Source organism: Giraffa tippelskirchi, chromosome 10, assembly GCF_054371585.1.
Source record: "Giraffa tippelskirchi isolate mGirTip1 chromosome 10, T2T-mGirTip1v1.2.pri, whole genome shotgun sequence".
In the NCBI taxonomy this organism is placed as follows: domain Eukaryota; kingdom Metazoa; phylum Chordata; class Mammalia; order Artiodactyla; family Giraffidae; genus Giraffa; species Giraffa tippelskirchi.
Window position 1 is genome coordinate 116,368,260 of NC_137284.1, and position 18,223 is coordinate 116,386,482.

Consider the following 18,223-nt stretch of genomic DNA (forward strand, 5'->3'; position numbering starts at 1 on the left):
ACAAAAATGCAGGAAGAGACAGATAGATAATGCTTACAGAGTTAGAAGAAAACTAAGAGACAGCATTCAGAGACAAGGGGGGAAAAAAGAATCTTGGGAAAGTTCAACAAAGGAAACTGCCCATAGAAGGCAGATATTTTTAGATGAGAGTTCTAAGAAATTCAGTTGAAACCTCTTGAACTCATGGATTCTGTTTACTCATTTCTTAGTTCTCACACCACATAGTACACTTATACATTATACTGTCTTAATTTAAATTGAAGGACATATTAGTATGATTGTTCTTATTGTTATAATTCATCCCCCCTCAGAAGTCAATATAACTTGTTAATTTGAGTTACTAACGAAAGTTTAGTTGCTCAGTGGTATCTGCCTCTTTGTGACCCCATGGACTGTAGCCTGCCAGGCTCCTCTGGCCATTTAATTCTCCAGGCAAGAATAATGGGGTGGGCTGCCAATCCCTTCTCCAGGAGATTTTCCTGAGCCAGGAATTGAACCTGGGTCTCTGCCGTTGCAGTCAGATTCTTTATGGTCTGAGCCACCAGGGAAGCCCTGAGTTACTAATACCACACTTTAATTCAGAGTCCAGTGTGGATCCCAGGTCCTTCCCTTTCACACCTTCCTCCTTAATGAGACTCTCTTTTACTTTGACAGTTTAAGGAATTTTAGACTTTGTTTCTCCAGTTCTGGTTGTTAGTCTATGTAAACAATTATGAAAACAGACTTATTACTGCTGCTAGAGACTTCTGAAAGCTGTATTAGTGGAAAGGAAAAACAAGAAGACTATCACACACATCTTCTGAAAATGGAGGGGGAAAAGACAGTGGTAACACATATCCCTTTCTATACACACAGATTTTAATCCAAAACCAAACAACACAGATGATAAAGCAAACCTTCAATTCTCAATAACTGAGGTGGGCAAATAGACTCAAGAATTAAAGAAATTAAATTTTATTTGTCATGAGCATACATACAATGAGAGGAGACAAGAGGAAGACTACTCTACCCACAGTAAAGACTCCTAGTTAAAACAAACACTGAAAAGGGATGACCTCAGGTGAGTTGTTCCTGCTGAGTACTATATTTTACTGTAATCTTGTGTGGAAGAACCGACTGGTCTAGTCTCTAAACCAGAGGCTAGTTAATACTGAATTTATTAACAGCTACTCACAAAGTCCCTCTCAATTTGGTTTTCTGTCCACAAAATTAGGAACAGCAGGAGCTGTTCATGCAGGGAAAAAAAAATCACTGGAACAAATAATAATATCTTCCTCCTGAATATTCAGATATTGGTCAGATCTAGGATTGAAAATAACAAAGCAGGTGAAGAAATTTTGAGAAGCATACTAACCTGCCACCAGTTTGGGTCTTCTCTGTTTACAATCTGAAGAATTTCTCCTTTTGAAAACTTCAATCCTGCTTCTTTGCAGGGTATCAGGTTATCATTGTATGGATTATAATCAAAATGACATTTCACAAATACCTAAAACACAGCACAATTAAAAATACTAGAAATGTACCATTTGTCACTGGATTTTGGAAATCTTTTTCAAAGCACTGTGATTTAATTATAAATGATGATGTATTCAGTACTTTAACTAAGGAACTTGTTTTTCTTAAATATAAAGTTATTAGAACATTAATAATTTGGTATCAGAAAATAAAACAGGAAATAAACATTAGTACTACATTAAATTTTTGTTTCTATCTTTAACCTCTAATCTTAATAGTTTAACAACTCTTTTCTTCCACCTTTCTTGCTTTCTCACTTTCTCCCAATCTTTTCACATGATTGTCCAACCAACAGTGCATAATTTTTATGCAAGTAAATGCCACTTTCTAATTAATATCCTGAACTAATATATGCAGTTAGGTCATATGTTTCAGATATAGTAGGAATGACTTTTTGAAAGGTTCCTAAAGCCAAAATTAAACAATAAAGGTTCATGTTGAAATCAGACCTGAAATATAGTCAGTAACCTTTTTTAAAAAAAAAACAAATTTTATCCCTGGTAATAACATATATTTTTAGTCACATAGATTCACACTGGCCAAAAGTTGTGAGGAAAATACTTTTCTGGAATTATCTTGCTTTGACGTAAATGATCAGCATCAAATTAATAGTAAGACAAATACTAAAAAAGCCTTGAAGCTATTTTCCAATTTAAATTCATGTAACTATGCAAATTTCTTTTAAATCTGTTTTATTAAAAAAACTATGTCAGTTACCATGGTTAGTTATGATCTCCAATATCCAAAACATTTAGTTTAATTTTGAATTCTAGTTAAGCATTTTCAGTATTCGATGGCAAGTTCAGACCAATTACTTTCTTAATATAGACCTTTTCCAGGCATATTTATAGAAATTTAAATTTTATCTTCTAGAGAACTGACTAAGCACTAATCAGCAGGTAAACTAACGGGCAGGAAAGCACATAATTAGTCAAAATAATAATGTTACTTTCCTATGTTTATCATACTTCAATAAATATAACCAAACAGGATATTCAAATAGCACAAGTAGATCCATTATTAGTGTAGTAAAATGTAATGTGATGGATGCATATTAAAATAATTTTAAAATAATTAAATTTGGAAACGTGACAAAATTTTAGTTATTTACAATTATATGATTTTGATAGAAAGCATTCAGAATATTTTCAATAACTTTTGAAAGGCTAAATATTAATGCTTAAAAAAAACAGTAAGCCAGTAATTTTTTTCCTGATACGCAATTTTAGAAATATCTACAAAGCAAGCATACAAACAGTATTATGATCACTAAAATGTAACAATTGGCTAACTTGACAATGGCATGCAGCTCAGTGGTTTGGCAATGGAAAAAAACCAAAATGATTAAGTGTAATTAGGTAAATTTAGTTGGCTAATAAGACAGAAACATGGAGTACCACAAAATGTCCTGGAATGACATCATACCTGACGGACGTGTGCTGGATGCCTCTCCATATTGATGAAACTCTAAAAATATATTTTTCATTGCATAAATAAAGCCAGACGTTAAAATGATAATAAATCAACAAAATATAAACAAACTACTGGCCCATTTTCATTTCATTCACTTGGTAAAGCAACTACTTCCCTAATTAAATGTCCAAAGGGGATAATACCTGAAAATTATAAATGACAGAAGCAAAAGTTAGCAGAGATGAGGTAGAGATGAAGGAAGGATATGTAAAAGTTGTAAAAAAAAAAAAAAATTTGGATACTCCTTATTTCTCATAAAAGCTGTACTGGATGAATAGTAAGAGGATCCTATCATCTAACCATGAATGTGTCTCTTCGTCTTATCTATGGGTCAGAATATACTTTGTCACAAAAGGCTTAGACTTTCTCAGTTAGTCCAAATTTCAAATATTTGTTTCCCTACTCCCGTCAAATGGTGCTGGAAATGTCATCATTTGTGAAACAAACCACATCTCTCAAATGTAAATGATTTATAGAAGAAACAATTCTTATTTTTTTCATTAACCAAATTAGTTTTGGGACATTACTCTCATGCTCCAAACACTCAGATTATATTAGTTTTACTCTGACCTTTGAAAATTTGCCTGAAAAATCAATTAACCCCAACCTTTGATCTAAACATTCTGCAATGGCCTTTAAATCATAGACATTTGACTAGATTTTGTACAATTATATTTTATTAAGCACATTTTAAAATGTTTCACTAATAAGCTATGGATGTTAACTGTTTATTGGTTTAAGAAGTGACTAAACACAACCTGCTAATATATTTCAATCTCATATTCTAATCACTAACAGAACTAAATGATCAACAATCTAAAGGAGATGGAATAGAAAAAAGAAAGTGGCTTTTAAACCAGGAAGCGATGTTAGCCTCACTCAGAGTAGAAATGCAAATTAAAACTATAATATAGTAACATTTTCCTCCCATCACATTAGCAAGAATCCAAATATCTGACAACATTCTGTAGATAGGAAAATGCCAATTGGCCCACAGTCCTAACAGGTTGGTGGAAGAATTGATTTAATCCCTTGAGAGGCCAATTTAGCAATCAACAGCTACCAAAATTACAAAAAACCTCTGACCTAGTAATCCATCTCTGGGAATGTACTCAACAGCAGTGTTACTCAGATATATGCAAAATGACTTACATAGAAGACTATTAACTATTGATTATTTCTTAATCACAAGAGATTGGAACCAATCTAATTGTTTAACAATAGGAAGTGAGGACTAGGACTGGTAGTGGATTAGGAGAGAGACTTCAATTGAATACATATTCTTACTTCTTGACTTTTAGAAGCTTCTAAATGAAAACCAAGTTCTTACGGTAATGAAAGTAAAGATAAAATGACTCCCCTTTCTGACTAAAATGAAGTAACAAGGACCCATTCTCTAACCTGAGACAATTAAAATATTGGACAAAATATATGAAATGTTTGTCAAGACATCAGACTACAAAGACAGTGATCCTTAAAAAATGGAAACAAACAAGATGAACTTTACCACTGCCCCAATTAACTGCAGAGAAAAAGTTTCCAGGTTCAGTGCAGGAAGGGGGACTCTAGGTAGAAGCCTGATGGTCTCCAACTTGAGAAGATGAGCTGAGTGACCAGGGCTATCAAAGTGGCCACAGTGCACAGAAAAAAGCAACAGTAAGGAAAGGTTGCACAGAGAAAGAACTTGAGAACTGCAGAGAACTCCCTCCAGGTTCAGCTGAATACTAATCAGGTAAAGAGCAGCATTAATGGGCAAAGATATCAGAAGGTCATGTAACGTCAAACAGTTTTTGCTATCACCTTCGTGAGTGAAAAAACTTCATAATTCATGAAGAATTCAGTATTCAAAGGAGATTTGCCCTACACTTAGTCTTACTCTGGTTTCACCTAACGAAGCTTATAAAACAAAATCTGAAAAGGTATGACTGCTCCCTTATAACTATTCTAGAACAAAGCTTGAGAATATTTCTAAGAATAAAAAAATATCCAGTACTCAACAAGATAAAATTCAGTTCTAGCAGCCAATCAAAAATAACCAGGCATGCAAATAAGCAAGAAAATACAATCTAAAATATGGAGAAAAATAAACCAGTGAAGAGTGACACAGAAATGACAAATAGGACTGAATTAATAGGCAAGGACATTAAAATAGTTATTTTTAACTTTACATATTGTAGCATATGTTCAAGAAGCTAGACGAAGGAATTGACACGTTAGGTAGAAACATGGCAGATGTAAAGAAAAAAAGATTCAGTTCAAATTTCTAGAGATGAAAACAAAAATATCTGAGATGAAAAGTATACCAGATATGATTAACAGCAGATTAGACATCTTAGGGAAAAAAAAGAATAATAAATGTGAAGACATTGCAACAGAAACTGTCCAACATGAAAGAGTGGGAGAGGACAAGACTGAATAAATGAAAAGAGTATCAGTGAGCTATGGGACAACTTCATGGAGCCCAACATGAATAACTCATATATAACATCACCAAAGGGCAGGAGAAATTGAGGAACAGAAAAAATATTCGAAGTAGAAACAATAAAAAAAAATTCCAAATCTAATGAAAGAAACAGTTTTTTCAACAAACAGAGCTAGAAAAATTGGATACCCAGATGCAAAAACAGAAACAGAAAATCCAAACCAATGCTCTGACCCATATCTTACACCCTGTACAAAAATTCAGAGAAAATGGGTCATAGAACAAGATGCAGAGTATACAACTAAAGGTGAAAATCTTTACAACCTTGTGTTGTACATTTTTTTTAACACAGAAAAAAAGCATGATTCATTAAAAAAAAAAGGACAAATTAGACTTCATCAAAATTAAGAACATCTGCCTTCATATTATACTGCTAAGAGAATGAAGACAAGCCTTCTCACTAGGAAAAAATCTTTGTAAATCATAATTCTGATAAATGCTTTGGATCAAAGCATAAAGAACTCTCAAAACTAAACAAATGGGGAAAAAAACTCAATAAAAAATGGGCGAAAGATTTGAAGACATTAAAGTTGTCATAACCATGGCAAATAAGCACATGAAAAGATGCTCAATTTTTAGCAATCATTAGGAAAATGCAAATTAAAATCACCATAAGACACCATGCCACCCTTATGAGAATGGCTAAAATTATAAAGACTGACCATACCAAATGTTGGTGAAGATGTGCAGTAATTGCAACTTTCATGTAAGGCTGGTGGAAATGTAAACTGGTACAACCACTTTTGAAAACAGTTTGGCCATTTCTTTAAAAGTTCAACCTACAACTATCAAATGACCCAATACTTCAAAAGTCTTAGGTTTTTACTCAAGGGACTAACATGTAAATGTTTAGCAACAACAGAAATGTTCACTAGCCAGTTAGTGGATAAATCCAACTGTGGTACAGCCATGTAATGGAATTCCACTTGTCAATAAGAAGGAATCAACTACTGATACACATGAAAACATGATTAAATCCCTCAAATAATTATGCTGAATGAAAGAAGTCAGATTTTTTTTTAAAAAAGCAAAATCAAAGGATTCATATTGTATGAACCCATTTATATAAAAATACAGAAAATGTAAACTAATTAATAGTGACAGAAGAGTAGTACTTGCCTGGCATGAAGGTTGGGATAAGGAGCAGTCAGGAAGGATTACAGTGAACCCAGGAAAACTTCTAGGGGTGACAGAGATGTTCACTCTCTCTACTGTATTGAGGGTTTCATGGGTACATAATAGATATGTCCACATTCATTAATTACATACTTTAAGTGTATGCTATTTCTATGAACTTTACCTCAAAGATATTTTTAAAATGTAAAAAGTCAAGTACTGACAAAATAAAATACTGTACGGAAATATGCTGTGCCTGTGCAAATGGTAACAATTAGTAGAAGAGAAATCAAATGTCAAAGGCTGGAGAAACAGCTCCACCATGACCTTTGTCATAAATCAGAAAGAGGCTGGTAATTCATTTGGGAATGTGTTGGTTGAACATGGTACAAGTGCTGTACACACACTCAGCCTCAAATCATAGTTTCAGGTCCACCTGAGTTTGCACATTAAGAGTAAGTGACAAAGCAGTGAACGCAATGATCAGAGTTGCTAAGAAGTTCTCTAAGATAATAACAGATATGCCATTTTTCCAAAGATTTTCAAATTGCATGAACTTCACCTACTCAAATGCACACATACAAATAACATATTTTGAGATCAGCAAGGAAACTATACATTTGGTTTAAAAAGCTCTGAGGGGCAATTCATACTCCTATATGCTAAATAACCATACGTGGGCCACATTCTGTTAGTAAACAAATAAACAAACCTACGCTGATCTGAATCATACTAATAATTCTTAATTTACACTACACTTGAGTCATTGGTCCATGCAAGGTCTGCTTTTGTTTTTTAATCTTGTTAGTTTTAATACTGTAATAAACAGTCATGAGCTTACCACATAAAACAGAAGTTAGAAACCTACATGCTCCTCCTGCCCACATTCCATTCCCTCGCACTGCCCTGGCTTCCCCAAAAGGAAAGGTAACCCTCATCCTGAATCTTGTGTTCACAAATTCTTTGCTTTCCTTTTTGTAAGTTTTATTAAACCTATATGTAATCTGCAAAAATATACAGCTATTTAAAACTTTAAAAAGACAGTATTATGCTCTATGCATGTGCTCTTTTGGGGAACTGACACGCTTATCAACATGTTTCCAGCTACACACGTATTGCTCAAAAAAATTACGTGTCTTAGTATGTGGAAACTTCAACCTTAATAATGCTAAACTTTTTGCTCCCCAAGGTGGTTATACCAATTTACACTGCCACCAGCAATGTATGGGAGAGAGTCTAGCTTCACATCTACATTTTTTTGCAACTGAATGGTATAAAATGGTATCTCACATTGTGATTTTAAATATCTCTTCGCACGTTTACTGACCATGTATCCCCCTTTGCTTGATTAGTGTACGGAGAGTAAAATAGGAACACATTTTCATGTATTATCCCTATGAATTAACACTTTCACTGAACAGTCTTTTTCTCACTGAAAGACATATCAGCTCTGTGAGATATCAAAGTAACATATATGTGTAGATCTATTTCTGAACTCTCTCTTCCACTGCTCATTCTGTCTAATCCTATGCCAACAGCACATATCTTAATTCCTATACATTAATAATAAGCCCCTATTTCTGCTTTTCTGCCTCAAGTGTCTTAGCTACGGATCTTATCAAATACCATGAAAAATTTTATTGAAATTTTCATTGGAATTTAACTGAATCTACAAGTCAATTTGAGGAAAATTGATATCTTCATAATACTGTTTTCCTGTCCATGAACATGATATATCTATTTAGATCTTAAATTTTTTGTGCATGGAGGTGAATATTTTTATTAGGTTATTTCTAGACATAAATGTGACATTCTCTATTATAAATGATGTCTTATAGATGTCTGCTGATGGCATATAGAAATGAAACTGACTTTTGTATATTAATCTTACTTTAAAGCATTCTGCTGAATTATTTCTAGTAATTTATAGTTCGGGGAGGGTTTCAGTTAAAAAAGTATTATTTGAAAATAACATTTTATGTTCTTCTTTCCAAATCTTCTGCTTTCATAATTATTTCTGTCTTCTTGTGCTTATGTAATTTTCCATAAAATACTGAACATAAATGGTACTAATGAACATCCTTCTCTAGTTCTTAATTTTTTTTAACTAGGCAATGACATTATTAACCCTTGTTTTAAACTTTATGTTCTGGCTTCTTTAGCTTAATTAACTGCAAACAAATAATTGTGTACAAACAAAAATTTAAAAAGCCGCAGTGCCCAAGAGCCTCAGAACTTAAAATACTACAGGTTTCTATATTTAACTACATCCTAAACAAAATTTTTTAGGAGTCAACATTCTTGAAGTTTCTTTTCTTTCTTTTTTTAAAGAAGTTCTGTTTGCCTCACTATTGGAAGCCTCATCAAAATTCTGAATAAGACCACTCTCCTTCCCAATAGCAAGTGGGGATTTCCACCCAGCTTCTGCCAGGATCCTGAAAGCCTGTTGACACCAAGCTGGTCTAAGATTCAGGTGGCCTTTCTGTCAGGAGCTCTGTCTCAGCACAGCTGGTAATGGACTGCTGCCAGAAATGTCTGAGCATCAGGACTGTTAAAATGAATCATCACTTACTGGTTTGCAAATATACTTACCTCTTTAAAATCGGAGATTGTTTATTCTGAATTTTTTTAAAGAGAACTGAAGATTTTTTAATCATCTGTTATAACAGATATTTATTATATCATCTGAGGGTGGTTCCTTTTTACCAATGGACAAGTATGCCTGAAGTTTGGCCAGTTTCTCTTTATGGTGGGTTTTTTTCATCTTGGAGTGGAAATGGGAATTCACAGGGGCTCGGGACATGGGACTCAAGTAGTCTCAGAAAGACCAGCTTAAAGTCCTGTTCCTGATTTTTAAAAAGAAATGCTTGTAACAGTCAACTATTGAGAATAATGTTTGTTTTAGTTTTTTAAAAAAATAAGATTAAGGAGGTTCTTTCCTGTTCCCAATTTACTACTCTTATTTAAAAAATTATGAATAGGTACTGAATTTTATTGAATTCTCTACTGCTATTTTTCTTCTTTAATCTGTTAATTTGTTTGGTTACATATATGAACTTTCTAACATGAAACCATCCTAGCTTGGATATGTTGTATTATCTTTTTTACATATCATTAAATTTCATTTGCTAATACATTGTTGATAATTCTTACATGTGCATCCTTGAATGAAATAAAACAAATTTCTTCTCATAATATTTTTATTATGTGGGTCATAATGGCCTTAAAGGGATAATTCCCATTAATTTGGCCTTAAATAAAGAAATGGAGTTTTAGACAGTCTTTGGAAACCTAAATACATGTAAGCTGGAGAACTTCAGACTTAGCTGCAATTTCTAACCCCTCCTGGTCTTCAAATTTAAAAACAAAGATTCTTTGGTCTCATGAAAGATCTTGGATTTTTAATAAGCACCTCAAATGATATTGATAAATATGATCTACTGACCATGCTTTGAAATACACAACCCTGGTATGAAGACCTCCTGGCTTCCATCTGCTCTCACAGCAGTTAAGAGATAGAGTTGGTGGAGCTTCCAGTTAGTGAAAGAGCAGCAGAACTGGAGAAGCTAAAAGCCCTTGCTTTCCATTAATGTGTCTCATAAGAGGAACACAGCGTGTCCAGGACAGTCCTATTCCAGTATAATTAGTAATTATTCCCCCTTCGCTTTAAAAATGTCCCAATTCGAGTGTGTTTTCTCTCTCCTGTTGGAAGTCTTCATGTTAGTCCCTTCTTTTTTTATGGTAAGACAGGTCTGAGACTGGCTCAGGCTTGGATGGAAGGTTAGACCTTCCCCATTTCAATGCCTTCTCCCAGTTCTGAAGGATAAATAAAAAGCAGATTTTGAGAAGGCACAAGATGGAGAAAAATGTATGTGTAAGACAGGGCTCAATATCCTTGCATTTCACATCATTCAGACCATTCACCAGGTGCAGATTCTACAAAGGGATTTGAGCCAAAGCCCAAGCTATTGATATTACAAAAAATTTTCCATAAAAGTCCATTATAGTCATGGTGAGCTGCTAGGAATCCTGAAGTTTGAACCACAGGGGGTAAAAAAAAAAGTCTAACTATCACAACTAATGTATAATTTTTAAAAAATAAATAAATCTTAAGTCCTACTTTTCCAATCTACTTAGGTGCCAACTGAGGAATAAAGATAGTCTGAGGGACACTAGTTATTTAAAATGTCTAATTTCTAATGCCATTTCTCTTATGATTCTTTTCCTTGAAAAGACAAGGTCTCTATCATTCATTTAAATGAAAGTTCACTACAAGCCAGTGTATTTTCAGAAATTCAATTTACATGCTAAAATTTGTAACTGACTATTCTTACTCTATCCTTACAACATAAAGCAGGTATTCAACACAGGTTATTTCAAAGACTTTTATAGAAAGAGACATACTAGTCTTTTAAATTATCACATTAATATTAAAATAAGTATAGTGGCAGCATCTTATGTAAAAGACTTGTAGTTTTTCTCATACTTGGAACAAATTTCTGGAAAACCTAAATAATTAAATGCATCTAAAACACTGATGAATATTTCCTATCTGGATTTGAAAATGTTCTCAAGTTTCAACATGCTTATCGTAAGTGTCAACTGTTCCTTTGCAATTATCTCATCACTTTCCTTCTTTACCATTTCTTTGGAATCACACCACCACCTCACTACCACCATCACAACAACAGCAGCAGCTATGGGCTGGTATGCAGGATGTGACAGGTGCTGCTGAATTAACTTATTTGATCCTTACAGTAATCTTTTGAGAAAAGAGATACTCCTAACTATGCAGATGAGAAAATGAAGATAGAGAGGATAAGCTAGTAAGTGGTGGCACAGTTATTTGAAACAAAGCAGTCATTACAGCCTTTCATAAGAATTGCCTTTCACAAATTACCTCACACTTTCAAAAATCTGCTTCCTGGCTATACAATCTCATCTCTCTTCTTTTTAAAATTCATTCAACATAATGAGGTTAGTGACCAGTGTCATTAAAACACTGCCATGCTTAATAATCTGTTTTACCTAAAACTCAGTTACAAAATGTAGAGTAAATGGTACAAACCAGATGTTCAAGATTCTTTTCAATTTGGACCCATCCTCTCTTTCTGGCCTCATTCTCTGTTTAGCCCATCACTGCAACACTAAGCTAGAGGTGATCAGGACTACATGCTTATTTTCCTCACAGGGCTTGGAACATGACATGTGTCAAAACTGTTTGCTAATTAATGACAAAAAGTCTTTAAGGTTTCTCTCATATCAGCTGTAGGTTACTGAAATGCTAGGATCCAAAAATCACTGCACAAGGTGAGTTTAAGCCAAAACGTTGGCTTAAAACTCAACATTTGAAAAACTAAGATCATGGCATCCAGTCCCATCATTTCATGGCAAATAGATGGGGAAACAATGGAAACAGTGAGAGATTTTATTTTGGGGGGCTCCAAAATCACTGCAAATGGTGACTGCAGCCATGAAATTAAAAGACACTTGCTCCTTGGGAGAAAAGCTATGCCCAACCTAAACAGCATATTAAAAAGCAGAGACATTACTTTACCAATAAAGGTCTGTCGAGTCAAAGCTATGGTTTTTCCAGTAGTCATGTATGGATGTGAGAGTTGGACTATAAAGAAAGCTGAGCACTGAAGAACTGATGCTTTTGAACTGTGGTGTTGGAGAAGACTCTTGAGAGTCCCTTGGACTGCAAAGAGATCCAACCAGTCCATCCTAAAGGAAATCAGTCCTGAATATTCATTGGAAGGACTGATATTGAAGCTGAAGCTCCAATACTTTGGTCACCTGATGTGAAGAATTGACTCATTTGAAAAGACCCTGATGCTGGGAAGATTAGAGGCAGGAGGAGAAGGGGAAGACAGAGGATGAGACAGTTGGATTGCATCACCAACTTGATGGACATGAGTTTGAGCAAGCTTCAGGAGTTGGTGATGGACAGAGAGGCCTGGCGTGATGCAGTCCATGGGGTCACAAAGAGTCGGACGACACAACTGATGACTGAATTGAACAGAGGGTTCGTGGTATTCACAAAGAGATTTCTTAAGTAAATTCCTTTTGAATAGTAAGATAATATTGTTTAAAAATCCTAAGAATTCACCCATGACAAAATAAGGCATTTTAGAATAATTAAACCAGTTTTTTCTCTTCTCTTTAGCAAAAAAGTAGCAACTGGTGGTTATATCCAACAATGTGATTAAAGAAAAAAGGTATTCTTAGTATTAGCAAGAATTTTATTACTAACCTGTTGAGGAATAATGGTATCTCTATAGCTTGGTAAAATTTTCAGGGTGACACTTCCACTAATATTTTTCAGTAATTCTTGTAATTCCTTTGGGTTGTTTCCAACTTCATGGCCATTGACTTCTTTAATGATATCTCCCACATGAAGCAGACCCTGACGGTCTATCATCCCTCCATGGAGGATTCGGGCAATTACCAGATCATTATTTTCAACCCTAAATGTTACACCCTGAAGAAAATAAGGAATGGAATTACTGATTCTAGGTTGTCAGGAAGACATTGTAAATATTCATGAATATGTATATATAAGAAAATAATTCTAAAAATAAGTGAGTAAATCATTCCTACTTTTCCCATGTTCACTTGTAACTCAATAGTCCAATCTGATGAAACCATGTGCAACTGTGACAACATACACCATCCCTTAAAAAAGGGACTTCCATGGCAAGAGTAACCTTGAAAATTAAACATATCTTAGGCTGCATTCCACAAGATATGAGGAAGCTCAAAGGAGCAAACAATGCGTTTGTGCATTCTGATGGCCTTGTTCCTGGTGTTTTCTCTTCTCACTTCACTGTTCTCATAGTCAGAGCCCAGAAATGCCATGTTAGCACGAAACTGTAAACATTACTTAGAGTCCTACCAATGTTTTCAATTTTTAATAACAACATTCTTCTGCATTTTGCTACTATATATAATTAGCAAGCAACCTCAGTTCATTTCTTCAAAGGGTATAGGAAAAAAATAGTTATCCTCTGAAATTTTTTCTACTCATTGGCAAACTTCTTCTCTCCTCTGCTGCTGCTGCTAAGTCGCTTCAGTCGTGTCCGACTCTGGGCGACCCCACAGACGGCAGCCCACCAGGCTCCGCCGTCCCTGGGATTCTCCAGGCAAGAATACTGGAGTGGGTTGCCATTTTCTTCTCCAGTGCATGAAAGGGTAAAGTGAAAGTGAAGTCGCTCAGTCGTGTCCGACTCTTAGCGACCCCATGGACTGTAGCCTACCAGGCTCCTCCGTCCATGGGATTTTCCAGGCAAGAGTACTGGAGTGGGGTGCCATTGCCTTCTCTCCTCTATTTCACTTTAATTTTGGTTTAATTCTGCATGCTAAATCAAGTTCAGAGTATCACCTGTGTATTTTATACACAAGCCAAAAAAGACTGATGAAACAACCATAAGTAAAGTTTTCATAATGATATAAACTATGAAAGAAAAAAATGAGATAGAGCAGTGACTCAGTCACAAGTATGTAAGATTTCAGATTTAAGAAGGTGCTGACTGATCAACTCACCAGTGGTTCCCCAGCCCTTTTGTGAATACCAAGAATACGAATGGCATCTACTGGTAATAACTGATTATTGATAGAAGAATTATTCATTTCCGGGCTTGATGGAGGTGATTCGTAACACTTTGATGCCACAATATCATGGGCCTCCAAGAGTGACTAGAAGGATTCAAAACAGCCTGTGGTTATTGATTACAGATGGAATAAGTTATTAAAAGTAGCAGCTCATTATCCCAATAGAGTACTAAAAATTTCCAAGGCATTAATTGGTAATTTTTAGTCATTTCATGAAAATAGTATAAAAGACTGAAGAAAATTTACAAAGAAAAAAACTCACAAATTCACATATTAAGGATTATTCCTAAAATTATGGAAGCTACTTAAATCACTAACCTGGGCTGCTTACTTTTTACCCTATACACTCTTCTTAGGCAATATTACCCATTCCTGTGACTTGAACCACTACTGAGAACTCCCTTGATCCAGATCTCTCATGAGCTTCATTCAGACTCATATATTCAAAATCTGCCCACAACTGGCCAAGAGTCATGATAATTTGAAAAATCAAAACAAAACAAAGGATTATATAGGATTGAAACATAATGAATTAATGAGAACTCCGTAGGTCCACAATGCTACTTAAAAAACAGGACTGAAAAAATCTCATTTGTTACCACTTGAGATTGCCCTTTTAAACAACTCTACTGTGAAAATTGGCAAAAGGAAGAAGCTGGCATTTCCCTAAATTTTCAGTTGGAAGTGCATTGTAGGTTAACTAAACAGCTCAGCTGATGAGGAAAAACTCTATATAAGAAGACCAGCTAAGAATGAGAATTTGAAAAATGTCATTTTGCAACCTCTAATGAAAATATTGAGTCACGCAAGGATTATTAATTTCAGTTTATCAGTAAGTAAATGGTTGAAAGGAAACAGCATTTGTATAATGCCAGAATAATAACACACTAGATTACTTCTTAGTGGAAAGGCTTTCAAGGGTAGAATTTGGCTGTCATTGCCCTTAATCAAGGGACTAATCTCAGCATCAAGAGTGATGGGGCAACGTACGGCTGAACCCCTTCGCTATTCACTTGAAACTATCACAACATTGTTTGTTAACTGGCTAGTACAGAGGAGTCTGGCAGGCTACAGTCCATGGGGTCACAAAGAGTCGGACACAACTACGTGACTAACATACTCACCCCCAATACAAAATTAAAAGTTTAAAAAAACAAAAATTTCAATTCAGAAAAAAAGAAGAGTGATGGGCCAACCAGATATTATACATCATCTGATGCAGATTAATTTATGTTGTATCATCTTACTTAAGATGCATCCTGAGTGTGAGCTAATTGCTTTAGCTGTGTCTAACTCTTTGTGACCCTATGGACTGTAGCCCGCCGAGGCTCTTCTGTCCATGGGATTCTCCAGGCAAGAATACTGGAGTGGGTTGCTATGCCCTCCTCCAGGCGATCTTCCAGACCCAGTGATTGAACCTGTGCACTGCAGGCGGGTTCTTTACCACTAGTGCCACCTAGGCAGCCCAAGATGCATCCTAGTTTCAAATATAACTTAAGCTATCTTTTAGGTAAAACTTCAGTTTATAAGAAATAGTATAACTAAACAACATAGCAGGAAAGCACACAAGTAAATCCAAGGAGTGGATTCTGCAGGATAATGGCCTGGCCTGGTCTGTCTAGTAGGTCAACATCATAATCAAGGGAGAAAGGGATGGTCTAACTAATGCCACATATGGACCTAACTTGAAAATCCGTACATACAAACCAGCTGTAAAGAGTATTTTTGTGTAAAATGCACTGCATGTTACAGCGGTCCTCTGAAATGGAAAAGTGGAAGTCAATGGCTGAAAAAAAGGGTAAATTACAAAACAGCTTATGCAAAATGATTGCAATCAATAAAGAAAAATAATACATATGTATATTTATGAATAGAAAAAATATAGAGAAATATGCACTATGGTAGTATAGTGGTGATTTGGGTAATAAAAATGCAATGTCTCAATTTCTGCATTTTTACTTGCTGCTATTTCACAAGTTTATATATTTATTAGACCTCATAAATTTATGCATTAAATTTTATACTTACATAAAAAAATACAGCATGCTTGCAAAGTTCTACCAGATGCATACTTCTAAGATACCACAAACTTAACATGGCCAGTTACTTTAACATTAGCATGCCCAAAACAGCCCTCCTAGAGTGTTCCTTATCTCAGTAGAGGCCATGAATTGTTTGTCAGAAATCCTGTCCTTATCAACTTCCCGTATTTCTCCTCTGTGGCTGTCACATGTAATCACTCACTAAGCCCTATTGATTTTACAGCTTAAAACTTGAAAATCCTCACATTTCCCACTATCTATGCTGCCATCACAACTTCTCACCTTGGCACAAAACTATATAGCTCCACAATCTGACCTCTCCCTGTTTAATAACCTCCCCCACCCCTACCCCTACCCAAGGTTTCCCAATGTCCTCTGGATAAAGTTCAAATATCTTAGTACACATTTAAGGTCTCAATTAACTGGCCCCTCCATAATGGTGTCTCTAACGTGTTTCTATTTTTTGTACTTAAGATATAGATTTATGTTGGAACCATCTCACTTTACATAATTTTTGCAGTAACATGGTTAGAGTGTCATGGAAAATCTTGAGGAAAAGCATAGGAGTGCTGCCATGTGATTTTTAATGCTAAGATTTGCAGTGACAAGCAGGTGACACTTTATTCTTCTATCTCATGACCACTTATTGAACAGTCCATTCTTTCTCCACTAAAATATAGTGTCTCATAAATCAAGCTGCCATTTGTCTGAGAATGTACTTCTGGGGTTTCTCTCCTCATCAAGTAATCTATTTTTCTAATACTGCCCCAAAACCAAACTATCTTAATTATAGATTTCTAAGAAATCTCCACTTTCTTTTCTCTCTTCTGAAACTGATTCGTCTTTGATAAACCGATTAATTCTTCACCTATGCAGACAAATGCTTAAATTGAATTTACTTTTTGTCCCTGTGGCAAGTATGTCATAGTTTCTATCCTCTACAGCTCTCTCTTGTTCTAAGGTCATCAGCTGCACCCCAGTCTTAGAAGCAATACTGAAAAGGCATATCACTGGTCACAAGAAGGGCTGGGAAACGGTGGTATTAAGGAAGAAAAATCCACTATCACCGCAAGAAAAATGTCCCAAGCATGTGGTCTGATGGTGAAGTAGGTTTGTTGTTGTTTTTTAATTACACAAAGAAAAATGCATTCTAATGCATTTCTTTAACAGACACTGTACATCTGTATAGTATGTGTATCTGTTTATGTAGAACAAGCAAATGAGGATATTAAAACATTTAAGTTAGAATTTGCAAAATATGGCCCTAAAATTTTAAAAACTTCATCTTAAACAGAAACTACTAAAAGAATATTTTGGGAATATAGGGAACTTGGAAAGAAGAGAATAGAGAAAGTTTACCTGGAAGTGAGGCTCTTTGAGTATACCAACCAGTTCTGCCACATTTTCATCCACATTTATTAGAGGAGTGATATCTTCGAGAATTTCATTGACTAATTCCAAGTTATTATCACTGACAGCTTCTAGTTTTGAATCTTCTAGCCTCTCATGAGCCTGAAAAAATACCAGTATATTAAAGTAATAACACACACTGTTTTGCTCAGACTGTGGGTTTCTTCTTGAAAACTTTTGAAAATTTTAAAAGATATTACTTGATGGTTTGATCTACTGAAATTGAATCTTTCAATCAGAAGTAATATACAGATTTCACAGTAAATGTTATCATGCAATATGATAAACCTTGGCCTCTATTCCTACCCTAAAAATAATGGAAACCTCATTTTTATAACTAAACTATGGAAAAACTGAATAGGCCAATGATAATTTAAAAAGATTTTTAAATGTACTATATTTCCTACCCAACAGAATTTCCTAATGACATTCTAGTTTAGGCTCAAATGATACTGTTTATGCTTTATTTTGGAGAAGGAAATGGCAACCCACTCCAATACCCTTGCCTGGAGAATCCCATGGACAGAGGAGCCTGGCAGGCTACAGTCCATGGGGTTGCAAGAGTTGGACA

General features: G+C 35.1%; 1 protein-coding gene across 19 annotated transcripts in view; it reads right to left on the minus strand.

The window, feature by feature from the left end:
• The window catches only part of PALS2 (protein associated with LIN7 2, MAGUK p55 family member), a 405,603-nt gene that overhangs the window by 17,193 nt on the left and 370,187 nt on the right, over positions 1-18,223 (minus strand). For 11 of the 19 annotated variants that reach the window (XM_081533868.1, XM_081533883.1, XM_081533877.1 and 8 more), the window contains 4 exons: positions 17,602-17,754; positions 14,132-14,284; positions 12,843-13,070; positions 1,355-1,486 (listed from right to left, as the gene is read on the minus strand). In XM_081533868.1, the coding sequence (XP_081389994.1) occupies positions 1,355-1,486; positions 12,843-13,070; positions 14,132-14,284; positions 17,602-17,754 (666 nt within the window). Of the gene's footprint in view, positions 1-1,354; positions 1,487-2,940; positions 2,983-12,842; positions 13,071-14,131; positions 14,285-17,601; positions 17,755-18,223 lie in introns of all 19 variants that reach the window. The other 8 variants (XM_081533867.1, XM_081533869.1, XM_081533872.1 and 5 more) reach the window with 1 other exon arrangement.